This window comes from Chenopodium album, chromosome 7, assembly GCF_948465745.1.
Source record: "Chenopodium album chromosome 7, dcCheAlbu1.1, whole genome shotgun sequence".
In the NCBI taxonomy this organism is placed as follows: domain Eukaryota; kingdom Viridiplantae; phylum Streptophyta; class Magnoliopsida; order Caryophyllales; family Amaranthaceae; genus Chenopodium; species Chenopodium album.
In genome coordinates, this window is record NC_137840.1 from 47,054,589 (window position 1) to 47,071,959 (window position 17,371).

General features: G+C 31.6%; 1 protein-coding gene across 1 annotated transcript; it reads right to left on the bottom strand.

Annotated features, from left to right (window-relative positions):
* Positions 1-512: 512 nt before the first annotated feature.
* LOC145640236 (gamma-glutamyl hydrolase 2-like) lies at positions 513-9,683 on the bottom strand. The gene is made up of 10 exons (XM_081691538.1): positions 9,426-9,683; positions 8,753-8,839; positions 3,498-3,587; positions 2,508-2,599; positions 2,306-2,348; positions 1,752-1,841; positions 1,590-1,652; positions 1,187-1,275; positions 1,001-1,093; positions 513-698 (listed from the first exon to the last, which is right to left on the bottom strand). The coding sequence occupies exons 1-10, from the start codon at positions 9,681-9,683 to the stop codon at positions 623-625; spliced, it is 981 nt and encodes a 326-aa protein (XP_081547664.1). The 3' UTR covers positions 513-622.
* Between the last annotated feature and the right edge of the window lie 7,688 nt (positions 9,684-17,371).

Below are 17,371 nucleotides of genomic sequence, written 5' to 3' on the forward strand. Positions count from 1 at the left end.
CGAGGATATTTGTAGAATGAGTAATATGTTTGCTAATTTTAGTTGTGTTCATGTTAGACGGGCGGGGATTACCGTAGCTTTCTTAGCCGCTCGATAGGATACGGGTACTAGTAATGAATGTATTTGTTTGGATTCTATTCCCCAAAGTTTTCAAACTTTGGCGGATCTTGATTCAATAAATTAATTCCCCGTGTTTGTCTTAAAAAAAAAATTAAATTAAATTCTAAAATTAAAAATAGTTTAATTTTTCATCCATTTAATTAAAGTAGGATTAGTTAATTAGACTTAAACTAGATTTTCAATTCACCGAATAGGACATCGATAAAAGCCTTAAGTCATCGGAAAATAAAGAAGATAGTAATCGTAATACTTGTAAGATACGTAGTAATTAGCAACTTTTTTTTACTTGATGACATAGGCCCCTGTTTTTTATAGTAATTGACAATTTTCAAACAAAAGAGAGGAGAAAATAAAGATGATTGATTGAAATTTGGGTGTGTAAACCCTTTATTTAGATAATTAGATAGTAGAACTTAACTAAAGAAAGGCATATCGTCTGCCTTCCAAGATAAAAAGGCAATAAATAGTACATTACATTCGCATCAAAATTGAAGCTGCAATATTATTCCTCGGCCAAAGCTTTAATTGAAGTTGTTGATTCGTACGCATCAAAATAGTAAGTCTCATCAAATCCTTTCCTGCACATTTCCAAAACATATGGTATTAGCAACAGTTTGAGTTTACCAAATGACTATCACGCTAATTAAATTGCTTGACGTGAAATTCAAACGCGCAACCACTTGTAAGTTGTAAGTTGTAAGTTTGTAACCATTGGGTGGCGGCTGTGACTGGCTAACACAAGATCGACCACAATTTCGCAAAATATTACCAACTGATGTATACGTATGGACTGATCATGTCTCGTGGTAGATCGAAACAATACAATGAATGTATTTGTAGATAAATTATTGATTACATTAGGGAGAACTAAGTAACTAACCCGTTAGCTCCAGAGTAGTAAGTGTTGTATTTGTAGATGAGATTGTCAAGGATTTGTTTAGCAGGTGGCTCATTGCGAGACTTCCTAGCCTCACTGATAAAACATGCAAAAATAGACTTAGAAAATTAAGTAGCATGTACATATAAGATCTTGAGAAAGTTGAATTGTTTATTTTAAAATATGTACCTAACAAGGTAGTTTGCGGCATATTGTGTTACTTGAATTGCATACAAAGAGTGAGGAATTTCGGGTGATCCCCATTCAAATGCATTTTTCTGCATCCAAACACAAAGCAATTTAATTAAGCTCACATAGCTAATCTTGCGTTCTAAAAAAATTGTATAATTACTGAATACTATACTGAGTAGTAAAAGGGCTTTTATATATACAAATATGTAACATTTTACCAATAAAATGGTGGTTTAGTGGTAAAGAAAGAACTTTCCAGCATTGAGGTTGGAGGTTCAATCTTCACTAACAACACTTTGAAGATAAGGGGATTTGTATCCTCAAAGTGTCTAGCTCAGCTTGCTAACACGATCTAAGTTGAATAAATAAATAAATAAAAAAGAGGGAGTAACCATGTAACCTGAGGATTCCACTGGAAGCCTACAATAGGGTAGTCATAAGCTTGTATTGTGGTGACAAAATCCTATAGGAAAAAAGAAAACACAAAAATTTAAGAAACTTTCACATAATACGCTAATAGCTAGGTAAGATAATAAGTTAAAGGGTTGAAAATTATACGTACCTTGTTATTCTTGTCTTTGGAAGTGGTAATGGCTTTGAAGAAACCAGATAGTTCTTTATCACTAAGGAATCTTTCCCTTGTTATACCATACTGTTGAAATAGCGTTGTCTAATTAGAACTAAATCATCATTCTAAAGCTACCGTATTGGGTAGGAAATAAAAGTTCACATTCTTAGTCCAGTGGTCCAATCTTCACCATAAATTCATGATTTTTGTGATTTATATAATTTGTCTTGAACAAATCATTGATTAATATTAATATATTATTATTTAGAAAATGCTATACATAGTTCTCGGTGCTACATACAAGTATTAAATTTACACTTGAAAATCGTAAACTGTTAAGAAATCATAAAAATATAAACACTAATTACACTGATTTACGCGTATTTTTGTTATGAATTCCTAATTTTATACAATTTTCAATAGTGTAATTAATGCTTATATATTACTCCGTAATATATAGCCATTAAGGTTACATATAGTATTACCAAAATTATTATTATTATTATTATTATTATTATTATTATTATTATTATTATTATAGAACTTACGTTGTTATTGAGTGAGACAAGGCAATCCGACTTCAGCTTATTCCTTAGATATAAAGGAACTGCCAAAATTTGCAAATATTAGAAAAATAAATACAAAGTACAAAAACATTTTAATAAATATGAAGAGTTAGTAAAATGCTTAGTTTATTAGGTTAGAATTAATTTGCAATATTAAGAGAGATAAAAATGGGTTACAAATTACCTTCCCAAAACAGTTCCTCTTACGGGCACATCCTCAAATTGAAGTTTGGTTGTCAACTTTTGTGCATCAACACTTTCCAATACATCGTTGTTCTATATATAGTGCATACAATAAAAAAAATAACTAGATAAATAAAAGTAAAAAACTTCATTTATATTTTCAATTTACAAATTTTATTGATTGGTACTCCTTCCGACCTTCTTTTACATTATTGTTTGTAAAATTACACAGGAATAAAGAAACTAAGAATAAAACAAATAACAATAAAATAAAACACAATAGGAATACAAAATATTAAATGATGTCTTTGAGTAAAACAAAGATATATTAATATTTAATGATGCCATGTCATCAATCCTTTGCAAAAAAAAAGGACCAATAACACGCTCCTGTTGGAAAATTAAGAGCCTATCATATTCATTTAAATTTAGGCATAAGGATTCTAAATTTTCTTAGGGAGAAAATAAGAGTGAGAATAGGAAAGTAAGAGTGCGCATTAATTACAATACAGAAAAAGAAGGATAACTTGGGACATTAAAAAAAAATACTTACTAAAAAAGGAAAGGAGGAATGTAATTTTGGAATACTAAAAAAAGAAAGTAGGAATGTAAAAAAAGGACGGAGGGAGTAAAGAAAAAATATAATCCCTCCATCCCCAAAACTTCGACCCTTTTGGGTTGATTTCGCGGTTATTAAGAAACTTAAATAAAAAAAATAAAAACATATCGGAAAGATAAATTTATAGGGGGTTTGTAAAAAAAGTAGAGAGATAAAATATTAAAAATATATGAAAAAACAAAAACTTATATGGAAAATCTAATTTTGTACAAATATTGTTGTAAATTGGTAGATATTTTAATACAAATGAGTCGATTATTTTGGGACTAAAATTATGTCAAAAGGGTCGTAGTTTTGGGAACAGAGGGAGTAGTCATTTCAAGATGATTAAAAGCCTAAAAAATTACAATATTGCAAATAAAATTACATTACCTTACTAATGAGTTCTATTAACAGTTCAAACCCTAGGTTGATAGCATAGAGAGGAAAGTGTTCTCCACCATCATTTTTCTCCTTTACTTTCTGCAGAAGACATAGAAATTAATTAACAAGACTACAAGAGGGACATGTCAATTTAAGAGGTAAAATAAAATCCACATATCTTATTCTTGGGGCTTGAATATAAAATGACACGTCCCTTCCCTAATAATTAGATAATCCAAAACTGATTGGGTTAAAAAATTACATCCTTAAGTTAAAATCATATTCTTTTGTAAAATGCAGGTTCGAGTATAATTAGGTTTAGGTTATAAAGTGCTCATTCAAAATATTTACCTGTTATTCAGTTTGTTTCTAACATTTTATTTTATTTCAATTTTACATAATTTTATTTATACCTTTCATATAAAACTAGGGAAGCCTACGCGTGCAATGCGCGCGATACAACTAGCCATCATAGGGGAGTTATAAATTCGAAACTCAAAGTTTACGTACTTTGAGTTGTTGTTGAATTATACTTATCTTAGGTCGATCAATAAGAGATTATATCTTAATTTATTTAATTGTAGAAACATGTTTTGTGTTATGATTATTTATTTTGAAAGTGATCATATATATTATAACTCGCCAATGTTACGTATTACTATATATATAAAAAGGCAATCAAAGCTATTGCATCATTCTATGACTACAATAGGAGTGTATGGAGAGGACAAAACCCTCATTGAACACCCTGGCACAAAAGCTTTGTGAATTAGTATATTTACCTGCAATTAACTAGTCTTTGGAACATATAATGGAGGAAATAGCATTTATGAGAAACGAGTATTTAACTGATGATGTATGAGTACATCTTAACTCTTTCCTATAATCATAAACTATAAGCTTTTCCTAGGATAAAAAATCGAGACAATGACACTGTAACTAAAGCAAAATACATCTTCAAACACCTCTTAATCAAAAGCTTAAGACTATAATACCTCATATGTGAGACATAACTGCTACATTCCTTAGAAGACTCAACAAAAGAGTTGCTTTGTTTGACTCCCCTATAAACACAACTAAAAGAGATTACATCAAAAGTATTACTCTTATGGGTGGATTTTTTTTTAATCATTTTAATGGTATCCAAGCAATTACACTCCACCATTACGAAGGTACCATTATTGCATTCATCCGTCAACTCCACCAATCTTGAGCTGTCTCAAAGTCTAACCGGATACGAGCGTCTCCAAATAGCATGCTTATTCACCTCTTCATATAACATAAACAAATAGATTGCACAAACTTTACATTTCCTTTAGTATAAAAAAACAACCAGCAGGGTCATCATCCTTATAGAATTATCGCGGCGGTGGGTGGAGACCAAGGGTATCGGAATGGAAACTGACATGTTAGAGTAGTATTTTCCAGCAACCAGAAAAGGAGTTTGTGAGAAAAGAGGAAATTGAGAAATGAGGAGTTTTGGCCTTTTCGGTGGTATGATAAGAAGAAAGATAAACAAAAGAAATAAAGGACAACAATACGAAAGGTTAAATACTTAAATGCATCAAAATTAATTTTAATTGGGGGCAAATATGTAAATTAACTTTTTTTAAGGGTATAATAGTCTTCACACTATTCATAAGAGTATTCTCCCACTTTTTATAAGGTAGGGATACCTCAAAATTTCTCCATTTATTCATGTCATTGTTTCCTATTTTAATTTTTCATCTCATTATTGTTTCCTAACTTACCTTGGAAAAGGTGAATAATTCAACTTTTTCCCACTTTTACTCAAAACAATCCGACGTTTGAATACTCTCGAAAAAAGCCTAGCTTTGCCTGTCATATATATGTTCAAAATAGTCTCGTTTACTTACAACTTATTTATTTAAAAGTTATTTTTTTCTTCTTCAGGCAATTTTTCTCCTCCCACCTCCCCACCCTCATCCATGGCAGCCCACCATGACCATCACCCCTCCATAACTACCACCTCATCACAACCCACATAGCACAACCTGATCCCACCAAACCCTCACCCCCGAACACCCAACCCCACCTTGGCTCGCTGGACCAACGAATCCCCGTTCATTTTACACCCCACACCTTACCCCTACCCCAAAAGGCCAAGAAGGCAAGAACTTCATCCCACCTGTTCCCACTTCGAACACTCAACCTACCCTTTCTCACCTGATCCCCACCCCACCGCACAGGTGGACCTCGAAACCCATAGCCCCACCTGTGAGCCGAACTCCACCCCTCACCAAAACCCCACCTTCACCCCTAAACCTGGAAGGAGAACTCGAAAAAGGGGGTGGGGCCGTGGGGGGCTATTGTTCAACATGGAAGAGGGGGGGGGGTGGAGTTGGCTCTAGATTGGAGAGTGTTAGGTGGGGGCCTGAAGGGGTATTGGGGAAGAGGGAAAGGGAACGAGAATGAGACGGGAAGTTTTTTTTTTAATTTCAAAATAATATAGAATAAAATGTGACACGTGACAAGTCACCGTCTTCAAGTAAAATCTGGGCTTATTCTAAGATTATTCAACAATGAGATTGTTTTGAGCAAAAGTAGCAAATGTGGAATTATTCCTTTTAAATTTTCTTTTACCTTATCCATATATATATATATATATATATATATATATATATATATATATATATATATATATATATATATATATATATATATATATATATATATATATATAACTCATTTATTTATATAGAGAAAGTCCTTAGTTATCATTCCTTAATTAATTTTGTTTTTCTCATACTACGTATATAATGGAATTTATGGTTGTGAATCTTGTGATAGTGTCTGTCATATTGTGTATTTTATGATGGTGGTTAATTATGTCGAGAAAGAGGAGAGGGGGAGATGGAGGAACTAAAATGTACGAGTAAAGTTTAACTTTGACATGTGAAAATATATGCATGTAAAATGAGATTTTTCTACTATGGTCACTTTTATTATGACCATTACTATTCTTAAATCCTATTGGTTGAATTTTTCTTTTTTTTAAATGCTTGGTCAAACTTCTTTTTTATTTTATTATTTTTTAAAATCATTTTCTTTTTCTAGAAAATAATTTTGATTTTCGAAAAAAAAAATTTGTAATTATTTTATTAAAATCAGTTTTATTATAAAATCTGAAATAAGATTAAATTTAAATAATCAAAAATCAAAAAAAATTTCTTCATTGTTCTTCGTTATTTTTCAACATTCTTCAAAGTTCTTCATCCACGGATGAAATTAATCACCAATTCATGATCTTTGTCTCGCAAACACAATCGCACATCGACAAAGATTAAAAATATGACCCAATCTACACAACATATGCAAAATTTTAAATTTTCCGAAATCGAGGTTCTAGCGGAGTGAATTTGGGTTTATTTTTAATCTTAGAATAATAGATTTTTATTGGACAATCTCAATCAAAGGATGCAAAAGTTGAGATCTTATATAATCAAAATTAAAAATTTTAAGTTTTTCGTTAATCTGGGTTCGTTAGGATTCAAGAAGGAACCGTAACATATTTTCTTCCATTTTGATCGAAAAAATGAAGAGAAATTTTAAAACTTGTTTTTGTATTAGGTTTTCACCAATATGCTAATAGGGCATTACCTATAACAAACAGTTTTACTGTTTATTCGTTTACGACCATAAAGAGTATTTTAAGCATATTAAATGCTATGATTATGACATTTAATTTATGATTATATTTATGTTATCATCAAAGAAATTCATTAGATTATCAAGCAAATTTAATTTAACTATTAATAATTGATTTGAATTACATTGAAGACTTTAACATATTAATTATCAACAAAAGGTTATGACCGTGCACATTATAGGTCATTACATTATGAAACGATATAAGCCAGGCTTATGTCATGAACTATTTATTTAGAAATGTAATTCAACTAGATAAATATCAACTAGCGTCATGATTTTTGCGAATTCAAAAAATAATACTATAATATTGTTTTCCAAAAAAAAAGCTATTCAACAATTATATATATGGTTAACTTAACAATTGAAATCTAAATGTCTTTCAAAATTTGATAAAAGTTTCTAGACAAAACTTATGTTACAAATCTTACAATATGTCAATTTTAAATATCATGCCTTCAATAAATCGAGTTATTATAGTTAATTATTTATTATCATTAGTTGTATTCCATATATTGATACTATTCTTATATATTGATATTTAACTAGTTGGATCACATTTCTAAATAAAAACTTTGTGACATAAGTTTGGCATATATCGTTTCATAATGTAATGACCTATAATGTGTATGGTCATAACTTTCTATTGATAATAAAAAATGTTTAAGTCTTAAATAATGTAATTCAAAAAAATTATTAATAGTTTAATTTAATTTTTATTGATAATCTAATGAAAGTTATTTGATGATAACATAAATATAATCACAAATTAAAACTTATAATCATAGCATTCAATATTATTATTATAACACTCTTTATGGTCGTGGACGAATAAACAGTAAACCTACTTTTTATAGGTAATGTCCTATTATCATATTGGTGAAAACCTAATACAAAAATAAAACTTAAAATTTCATCTTCGTTTTTTTGAATCAAATAAGGTTTCGAAGAAGATATTTTACGTTTTCTTCCATGATTTGTTTCACGAACCCAAATCATCGAAAAAGTGAATATTTAAGATTTTCAACTACATGTAATCGCCAATTTCGCATCCCTTGATTGAAATTATTCAATTTAAATGTATTATTCCAGGATTAAGAAACAACCCACACAAATTCGAAGGCATACGAACCCCAATTTTCAATAAACAAAAAATAAAAAATCGCACATGGTGTGTAGATCGAGGCATGTATTCATTTTCCGCAAGAAGCATGAGTTAATTTAAGAGACATAGGTAATGAATTTATTGTTAATTTCATCCATTGATGAAGAAACTTGAAGAACTTTAAAGAACAATGAAGATCATTGAAAAACTACAAAGAACAATTTTTTATTTTAATTTATTTAATTTAATCTTATTTTTGGATTTAATTAATAACTGATTTTAAGTAAATAATTTCGAAAATTAAAAAAGGAATTTTGGAAATCAATAATAATTTTAAGGCAAAACGAAAAAGAATTAAAAATGAAAAATTCTAAAAATAAGGTTTGACCAAGATTTTAAGAAAAAAAAAAAAATTAACCAATCAGAATTAACTATAGTCATGGTCATAGTAAGAGTGACCATACTAGAATTATAAATGTAAAATGTGCACCTGAAGAATTTTTGTGATAACAGAAAGATAAGAGCTATATTTCCGAACTCCTCCAGTCAAGATCACTCCATTTACCAACTCAAGTTTCTGCATCACATTCAAACATAGAAACAAAAGTAAATTAAAAAGGAAAACACATTATTATTATAAACCATTTCGCACATAGTAATTATCATTAACTAATTTAAAGAATGAACGTAGCAAAAGTCACACCGTTTCCTGTGGTGTACACTTGAATTAAAGATAATTTAACAAAGAAGTTTACTCCCTCCATGGTTTAATAGCCGTTGCACTTACCAAACACAACAATGTTTTTTAAGTATTTACACTTCCTTATTTGTTAAAAAGTTATATTTTAATATACTCTGTATCATTTTTCTCCTTTTTATTGTCCCTATTTAAACCCACTAACACTTTTTTTATTATTAACTTCTCAATTAATGATTAAGCACACTATCTTTCTTTGCAATTTTTTTAATATTCTAATTACTCCACTTTCTTCTGATTTTTTTTTAAAAGTCAATTATTAAATTAGCTAAAACACAGAGAGGGAGTATAAATTTAGTTACATTTGTAATTTTTTAAGCTCATTTATCCAGAAACTCTAATACAGTAATCATAATTAAATCACTAACAACAACAATATAGCTATTTAATAGTTACTATTACTTGCGGAAGATAAAACACTCCAAGGCTCATCATAGATGAGTGGAATAACCCTAGCACCACCAGCCTCGGCAAACTTGACGTACGAGGCGGGGATGTATGAGCCATTATATTTGCGAGGATGGCTCAAGATGCCTATGACAGGGTTGTTATTGAGATCTTCCAATGGTGGACACGACGGGGTTCTTTCACCATTGGAGATGCAAATGAAAGAGAGGGAAAACAAGATGATAATGGAGGATACTACAATGTTTGGCTTCCACATATTGGCTAGCTATAATACGGTGACCAAGGATGATTTTTTAGTGTAACTATTGTTAAGAATAGTTTACTATGAAGAAGAGAAGATGACTCATTGAGTTGTTTCATTTTATAGGCAGAATTTGTCTATTGATGGCTCATGGTTCATACTAGTGGTATCGAAGAATCCAACATCGGGTATTCGGGTTTTAGGTATCCAACATCAGGTACTAGGTACTCCTACTTTCTCCATTTTTTTAATACTTACAATACCTTTTTAAAATGAAAATATTACAATATGGCAAGTTGGGCCAATTAGCCACATTTGTCTAAAAATTAGCACCCTTGCCACATATTGTTGTAAAAATTAATAAATAATAACCAAGTTAGTAAAATGAGACAAATTGGTATAAAAGTTTACATAAACTGGCAGATTGGTATAAATCTATAATAACTATTAAAAGTGAGAAGTTGGCAAGTTGGAAACTCCTTAGTAATAGTGTGGTGACTCTTTTGCCCCTCAAAATATTCAATTACGGTTTTACCCCTTCCCCTCTTTTTCACCTTTTGCTTTGCCCCATTATTCAGTATTCACTTTTCCTCTCAGCCATATGTTTCTCTGACCTTCATTATTCACCTTTCAGTTTTCCTCCTCTTCTCTCCTCTCTTTTCACGTTCACAAGTTTTAACCATTTGGGGAAATCCAAAGCTAGGGTTTCGACACCTTCAGCAACGATGGCGGTGAGTTTGAAACCACCGATCATCGTTGGCGCCTTCTTCCTCTGCTTCTTCGCTCTCTCTCTTTCCTCGCAGTGTGAAGTAGTTTCCTCCTGTTTCTCTATTTTCTCTCTGAAATAGGCGGAAGGAGGAAGATGGAGCAAGGTTTGCTCGATTCGAGTTTGAAGTGAATAAACTCAGGTATTATTGGATGTTCGACCTGTTTTTTGTATTTAATTTCTAGATTTTTTTTTTCTGTTGTTGATGTTTGTGTTTTGTGGAATTGATGGAATTTCACTTTGATTTATTGAGAAACAAGATCAGTTGAAGTTAATGCAATTTTTTTTGTGAAATTCGAACAGATTTGTAGGAAGTATTATTGGCGTTTTTTTTTTGGGTTTGCAGCAAGATGACGAGACTTCTTTAATGGAAGCAAGAGGGTTTTATTTGTGCAAATTAAATTGGTTAGTGAAGTTTTCTTAATCTAGGGTTTTAAAAGGGATTTATGGGTTTTATTTTGGATTAATTTTGCCGTTTATAGGGTCAGCCTTTTGTCAATTTTTTTTCAGGTATCAAGTTTCAGGAATTATGGCTCGAGTATAAGTCAGTAATCTGGATCTTCAAGTCACTGGACGCAAGCTTGAGTTAATGGTGTCCTTGGTAGGTCCTGATTTTTGAAAAACTGTCTTCTAGGAATTTTGTAATAGTTTTTTAATGAATTTTGATCAAGGTCAGGGTTTATTTGGATGTGATTCTAGAATTGATATTTTAAGTTCTGGTTGCTACTAAATTAAACATTTTTTTTTTGGAATTGTTGGGATCTGAGTCATCTAGATATTATTTTGTGTACTAAAACGTGTTTTGACTTTGGTTGTGTGTTGATTTATTGCTGAATTAGTGTAGATTTTATGCGTTTTCTATGAATTATTGATTATGATTTAGGTGGGAATTTTGGAGAATGTAGAATGGGACTTTTGATTTTAATCTTTCATTCTTTTTTGATTAGAATGGGACTTTTGATTTTAATTCTTTTTTGAATTAGTGTAGCTTCGAAAACAGTTCGAGGCTACACAAAATGACTGGTAGATATTCATCTTTTTTGAATTGTACTACAATTTTTTGTGTGCTATTGGTGTGCTTATGTTGCTCAATCTTCAAGAACTGAAAATTGATGTCACATGCTTAGAGTTCAAACTCCCCACATAAAACATTCTAACTTTTATGTGTGTTGATTACTCTATTTCTATTTGAGTATATATTGTACGATTGAACCTATAGCTTAATTGCTTATTTTATTTAAAAACTTCTATAAATCAGAATTTTCATATAACTAACGAGGAACATTATGTTATTTCTACCAAGCATATAATCCAGGGTTGTGAAATTTTGGTGCCATGATTGATATATTATATTTGCATTGGTAATGTTCAGTTTTTGAATTGGGGTTGAAGGTTTATAGTAGGGACAACAATTTGTGGGTTTGATTGGATAATGATATTAATGCAAAGAGTGGTCCTGTTTTTCAATATTGGTTGAGTTTATAGTGATTTTGATTATGGGTGTATGAGGGGTTGCAAAGGGCAGTGATGAAGATGGGATTAATCCAAGGTCTTGGTAAGGGTTGTACCACCTCAATGACTTTAACCAACCGAATTAGAATTTCAGTTGTTTCCTTCAATAAGGTTCATTAGAGTTGTGTTATAATTACCTAATATTCTTGAGTAGTTATTGTTGATGGTCTCATTTGTATTGCTGAATATCAAGTAAATTATCCTTTGGAGGATAAAAAAAATTTGTTGGATCATAAGACTAGGTTTTTTGTTTCTACATGGTGATTTGGCATCTTGCTTTAAAATATTAACTTGGACACATCTCATGGCTATTCAACACCTTATGATAATCTGAAACCAATATTATGTAAGTTGAAGCTTGAATGAGTTCAATTAACTTGATAATTGTATAAAATAATTACTCTTTTTTTCGTGGCAACAATTTATATTATCTTGTACTTTCTCCTGTAATGCAAGTTTTATTGTATTGCAAGTTTTGCTTATTGGTCTTTAAGTCTGCAGTCTTTAATTCATTGGTTTTTTTGTAATTTACAGCAAGGGTCATCACTAAGAGAAACACCAGAAGGTCTAGGGGATTTGGGTTTGTCAACTTTGCAGATGCTGAAGCCGCAAACAGTGCATTGTCTGCCATGGATGGCCAGGTGAGAACATGTCAAGAACCGGTTTTATCGCGCACAATAAGTAAGATTAATTAACACTAATTTAAGGCAAGCTTGAGTACTTTGATTAATAATGGAAGGTTACAAGGATAACAATAGCTTTGGGCTATTAATCTCACTGTAGCTTTAGGCTACAAATCTCAAAACCTCATACAGCGTAATCAATAGGTCTATGGAGATAGGAATGCTCCTACTGGTGGTGTAGCTTTACATTTTATTCTGGTTCAGGTAATTCAAAGTGCTGAATGACACCTTTTGCTGGATTGGTTTTTTGATTCATTGTGATTCAGGTTCTGGTAATTCTGGTTCAGATGATCTTTGTGATTCATTATAGGCTGGTTTGAAGCGTATTCAGAGTTATCTTTCCTCCATTAGAGCTGAGGTAAGTTGTTTTTCTTCTGTTTCTGTCAATGATGAACTGTAATGGTTCCAATTATTGAATTTTGTTTATATATATGTAAATTTAAATACTGAAACATAAGTTTGGGTTTTTATATTAAAGGAATCTTGAGGGTTCTTCCACTTTTTGAACCCCTTTTGATTTCTTGATTATACATTTTTAATTTTGATTTGAATTTCTCTATTTTAATTGGTTTCTTATGGTCGTGGTCAGATGGCTTTTTGCTGCTGCTCATGGGACGACTCTGAATGTCTAACTTTTCTTACAATCCCGGAGTGATTCCTTATGGAAACCAACTGCTTGAAGAGGGAAAATTTGTGAGTCGTGAAGTAGTTTAGAACTATTTTATAAACATGTAGATTACCTAATTGATTTGTTTAATTGTGTTTTAAGTTTCTCAAATTTAATTGATTTTGAGTTTCTGATGAGTTTTGTTTTTGGTTTGCATCTTATGAGGAGCATTTCGGCTTTTTGTCTCTATACACAGCTGCTGAGTAGGTAGGCGGCTATAGCAACAATGGTGGTGGCTTCGAAAAGGGGAGAGAGAGAACGAGAGAGAAAGAGAGTGGGGACTAGGGTGAAAAATTATGTAGTAATAATCAGAATCGAACAAGTACAAGAGGAGGATAAAGCTTATGCTCGATTGTTTGAATCTATTCAATGGTAAATCCTCAAATTTTATTTTTGTTTTTCTTCTCCTCTATATTCCATTATCGTTATTGCTTGAATTGAGGCTTTCTTTGCCTTTCAATTCCATCAGTTTTAAGTTTCGTGAACTCAATTTTAGGGTTTCTTTCTTTTGACAGGGCGAATATAATATGATTTTGTGTTTCACAATTTTCTATTTGAGACTAAAGTCATTCATATAATCAAAATTTTAGGGGTTTGGAGAATGAACTTTTTTTTCTCTCTTTGAATCACGATTATGATGTTACAGGGCTTGGGATTTTTTGAAGATGAGTCCAATTGTTGCTGCTCTAACTCAAAAGATTATACTCCAATTTGATCTTGTGACTCGGCTTAGTCTCCAGAACCTCTGTACAGGTATGCTTCTAAACTTAGTATTTAGAATTAATGTCTAAATTATTCGTTTCTTTCAATTCAAAATTATTCATGAATTTGTAATTTTAATGGCCAAGTATTATTAAATTATTAATGCTCATGATTAATATTTTGAAATTATTTAATGGTTGTTTGGTGCATGAATAAATTTTAGATGACTTTGCTATGGTTGATTGCTGTTATGGTGGTTACATGACCAAATTAAGTGTTATATTTTTTGCTCTTTTGGTTACTGATAATTGGTATTAAAAGAGGTGTTATTGTTAAATGTCCGTTTTAGAATTTTGATGATATTTGCTTGAATTTTGATCTGGGTTAGAGTTATATGATTCTATGGTGGCTGTTACTAGGTTGCATCCGAATCGTCTGGTTGCTGCTCTTGTATGTTGTATGCTTTTGATGTTTGTAGTGTTTGCCGCAATTTGAGAGTTCAAAAAGTGGAGCATTTATTATTGTAATATTGCATTATTGATTAGGATGCCTTAAATATGTACATTGATAGGGTTGAGATTATACCACCAATTCATGTTTCATAATTCAGAATGAATTTACAGACTTGAACACTACTCAACATTGTTAGATTTTCAATATATAAGAGTAAGGTATGGAAGGGACCATAACATTCACATGAGGGTGTTTGCAATTAGTTTAGTTTTAAAGTATTAACAATCATTGTCATGACTTGAGATGCTTTAAAGTGTAATTTGATTTTAATTTTGCAAAGTCGAATTATATTTTTAAAGTACATATGTAATTCATTGTAAATTTGTTCTAGGCTATTTTGGTATTGCCTTTTACTTGCCTATATTAATGGGATTTTATTAGGAATTGATAATGTGATTGATTGCGTTTTCGATTTGTTTGATTTACATCTTGTACTTAATTTAATTTGTATGATAAGTTTGGAAAATATGGGGGATTATATTGAATTTTATGTGGTTGGTTTTAATATGATCTGATGGGTCTATTTGATTTATATGATTTGATGCGTTGAATGGGCCTATTTCATTATAGGATCTAATAAGGTATGTTTCCTTATATGATCTAATGGGTTTGTTTGATTTTATATAACTAGGCGGCCACGAGATATCAAAATGGAGAAAAGAAGAGGTCAATGTTGAGAAGCTGATATTCGGTTATGTCGTGTTTGAGAATGTGGGCTTCCAAGCTTTTTTTAACTCCATTGAAGTAGAGATAATGCTTAAATGTTGTCGGCTATAATTTGTATAATTTGTTGTTTGGTTTTGTAATTATAACCATTACTGTGGTAATATTTTTAGTTAACTAACCGCATAGACCAATGTTCTTTATGAAAATGTACATGGATAAAATTCAATAGTCAATAAATTTGTAAAATATATATGGTGAGCAAAATATATATATGAGTGAACAAATTCTTTAGATGTGTATAAAATATTTAGGGGTGAGCAAATTATTGTGTGTAGTGGTGAAGTAATTTGTATATAATTTTTAGAGGTGAGCAAATTTTGTAGGGGTGGGGACCGTAGGGTGAGTAATGAGCAAACTATTAAGAGGTGGATTGTATACTTGTACAATAACATTCGTAAAATTCCACTCACAAGGTCACGTGTAGATTGTAATATTGTATACTTCATCTATTTTTAGGAGTGTGCAAATTATTTATTGGTAAGCAAATTCTGTAAGGGCAAGTGAACTATTTAGGGGTAAGCAAGTTATTGAGGAGAGATCATTTATATTGGATTTTTAAGGGTGAGTAAATTATTTAGGACAAAGCAATTTTTTTATGGGTGAGCTAATGGTATACTTTCTCTGTTTTTTTTTTTAGTTAATATCTTTCTATTATCACATTTGCCAACACATGTTTTTACCGCTTAATAACTTCAATTATCAACATTGTATTTAAAATTATAAAAAGTGGGTATTAAAAAAATATACATATGTATGATTCAAACAAATCTCACAAGATTATATTTTATCGTATATATAAATCACAAAAGCGAATCAAAATGTAGTAAGTGAATATTGTATAAGTCAAAAGGTGTCAACTAAAAAAAGGAGGAAATATAATTTTTAGGGATGATTTAATTATTTTAGGAGTTCGGTCAGGAGTTACTTGAGTAATTCGGTTAGATTTACTTAAAGAGTTCGGTCAGGGGTTACTCGGTCAGCGGTTACTTGAGGGTTCATTCAGGGGTTACTTGAAGAATTACTCAGTCCAAGTTTAGTCGGTCATGGGTTACTTAAGATAAAGGAGGAGAAGAAGGGGAGAAGGAGAAAAAAGGGAAAGGGAGGTAGAGAAACAAGGGCCAAAATAGAGAGAATCATCAAGAGAGAGAAAAGGAACTATGAAAGCAAAGGGTTTGAAGAGATAGACAAAGAAGGGCTAAGAGGTAGGGCAGACCGAAAGATAGAGTACCAGTTCAAAAGAGATAAGGGGTAGACTAGAAAAAGGGATAAAATCCAGAAGGAAATAAAAAGTTAGAAAAAATGGGAAAGATAGAAATATGGGTTATGAAGGAAAGAGGATAGATAGAGAAAGGCTAAAAAAAGATATAGGGACAGGAGAAATACAAGGGGATTGGAAGATAAATAAAGAGAGTGATAAATAGTGAATAGGACTGAGAGAAAAGGACAGAGAAAAAGTATATGATATAATAATAAAGAACGAAGGAGAAAGCTCGAGGGAGAGAGAGAGAGAAAGGGAGTAAATGCGACCTATAATTTTCGATTATTGTTTTAACTGTTCTCACTTATTTGAACTCAATATTGTCACAACATATATTATCACATAACAACTTTTTGGTGCAACAACCCACACCATGTGGCGGGGGTTACCCGAGTTATTTTGTTAGGAGTTATCCAAGTTTTGCAGTTAGGGCTTACTCGAGTTACTCGGCCAAGGGTTACTTGTGGGGTTCAGATAGGGGTTACTTGAGAGGTTCACTCGGTTAAGGGTTACTTGAGGGATTACTGGATCAGGGGTTACTCGGTTAAGGGTTACGTGAGTTACTCGGTCAGGGTTTACTCGAGTTAATAGGTAAGGGGTTATTTAAGTAGTTTGGTCAGGGGTTTCTTGAGTAGTTCGGTCAGGGTTACTTAAAGAGTTCGGTCAAGGGTTACTTGGTCAGCGGTTACTTGAGTGTTCATTCAGGGGTTACTTGAAGAATTACTCAGTCCAAGGTTAGTCGGTCAGGGGTTACATAATAAATAGGAGGAGAGGAAGGGGAGAAGGAAAGAAAAGGAAAGAGAGGTAGAGAAACAAGGGCCAAAAAAGAGAGAATCATCGAGAGAGATAAAAGGAACTATGAAAGCGAAGGGTTTG

What these genes read in the sequence shown, in the direction of transcription:
- LOC145640236 (XM_081691538.1), bottom strand. Translation starts at nt 9,683, where the DNA reads ATGTGGAAGCCAAACATTGTAGTATCCTCCATTATCATCTTGTTTTCC. An exon ending in CTTGGAGTGTTTTATCTTCC is followed by an intron (nt 8,840 to 9,425) that starts GCAAGTAATAGT and finishes AATGTGATGCAG; the next exon opens with AAACTTGAGTTGGTAAATGG. An exon ending in TAATAGAACTCATTAGTAAG is followed by an intron (nt 2,600 to 3,497) that starts GTAATGTAATTT and finishes CACTATATATAG; the next exon opens with AACAACGATGTATTGGAAAG.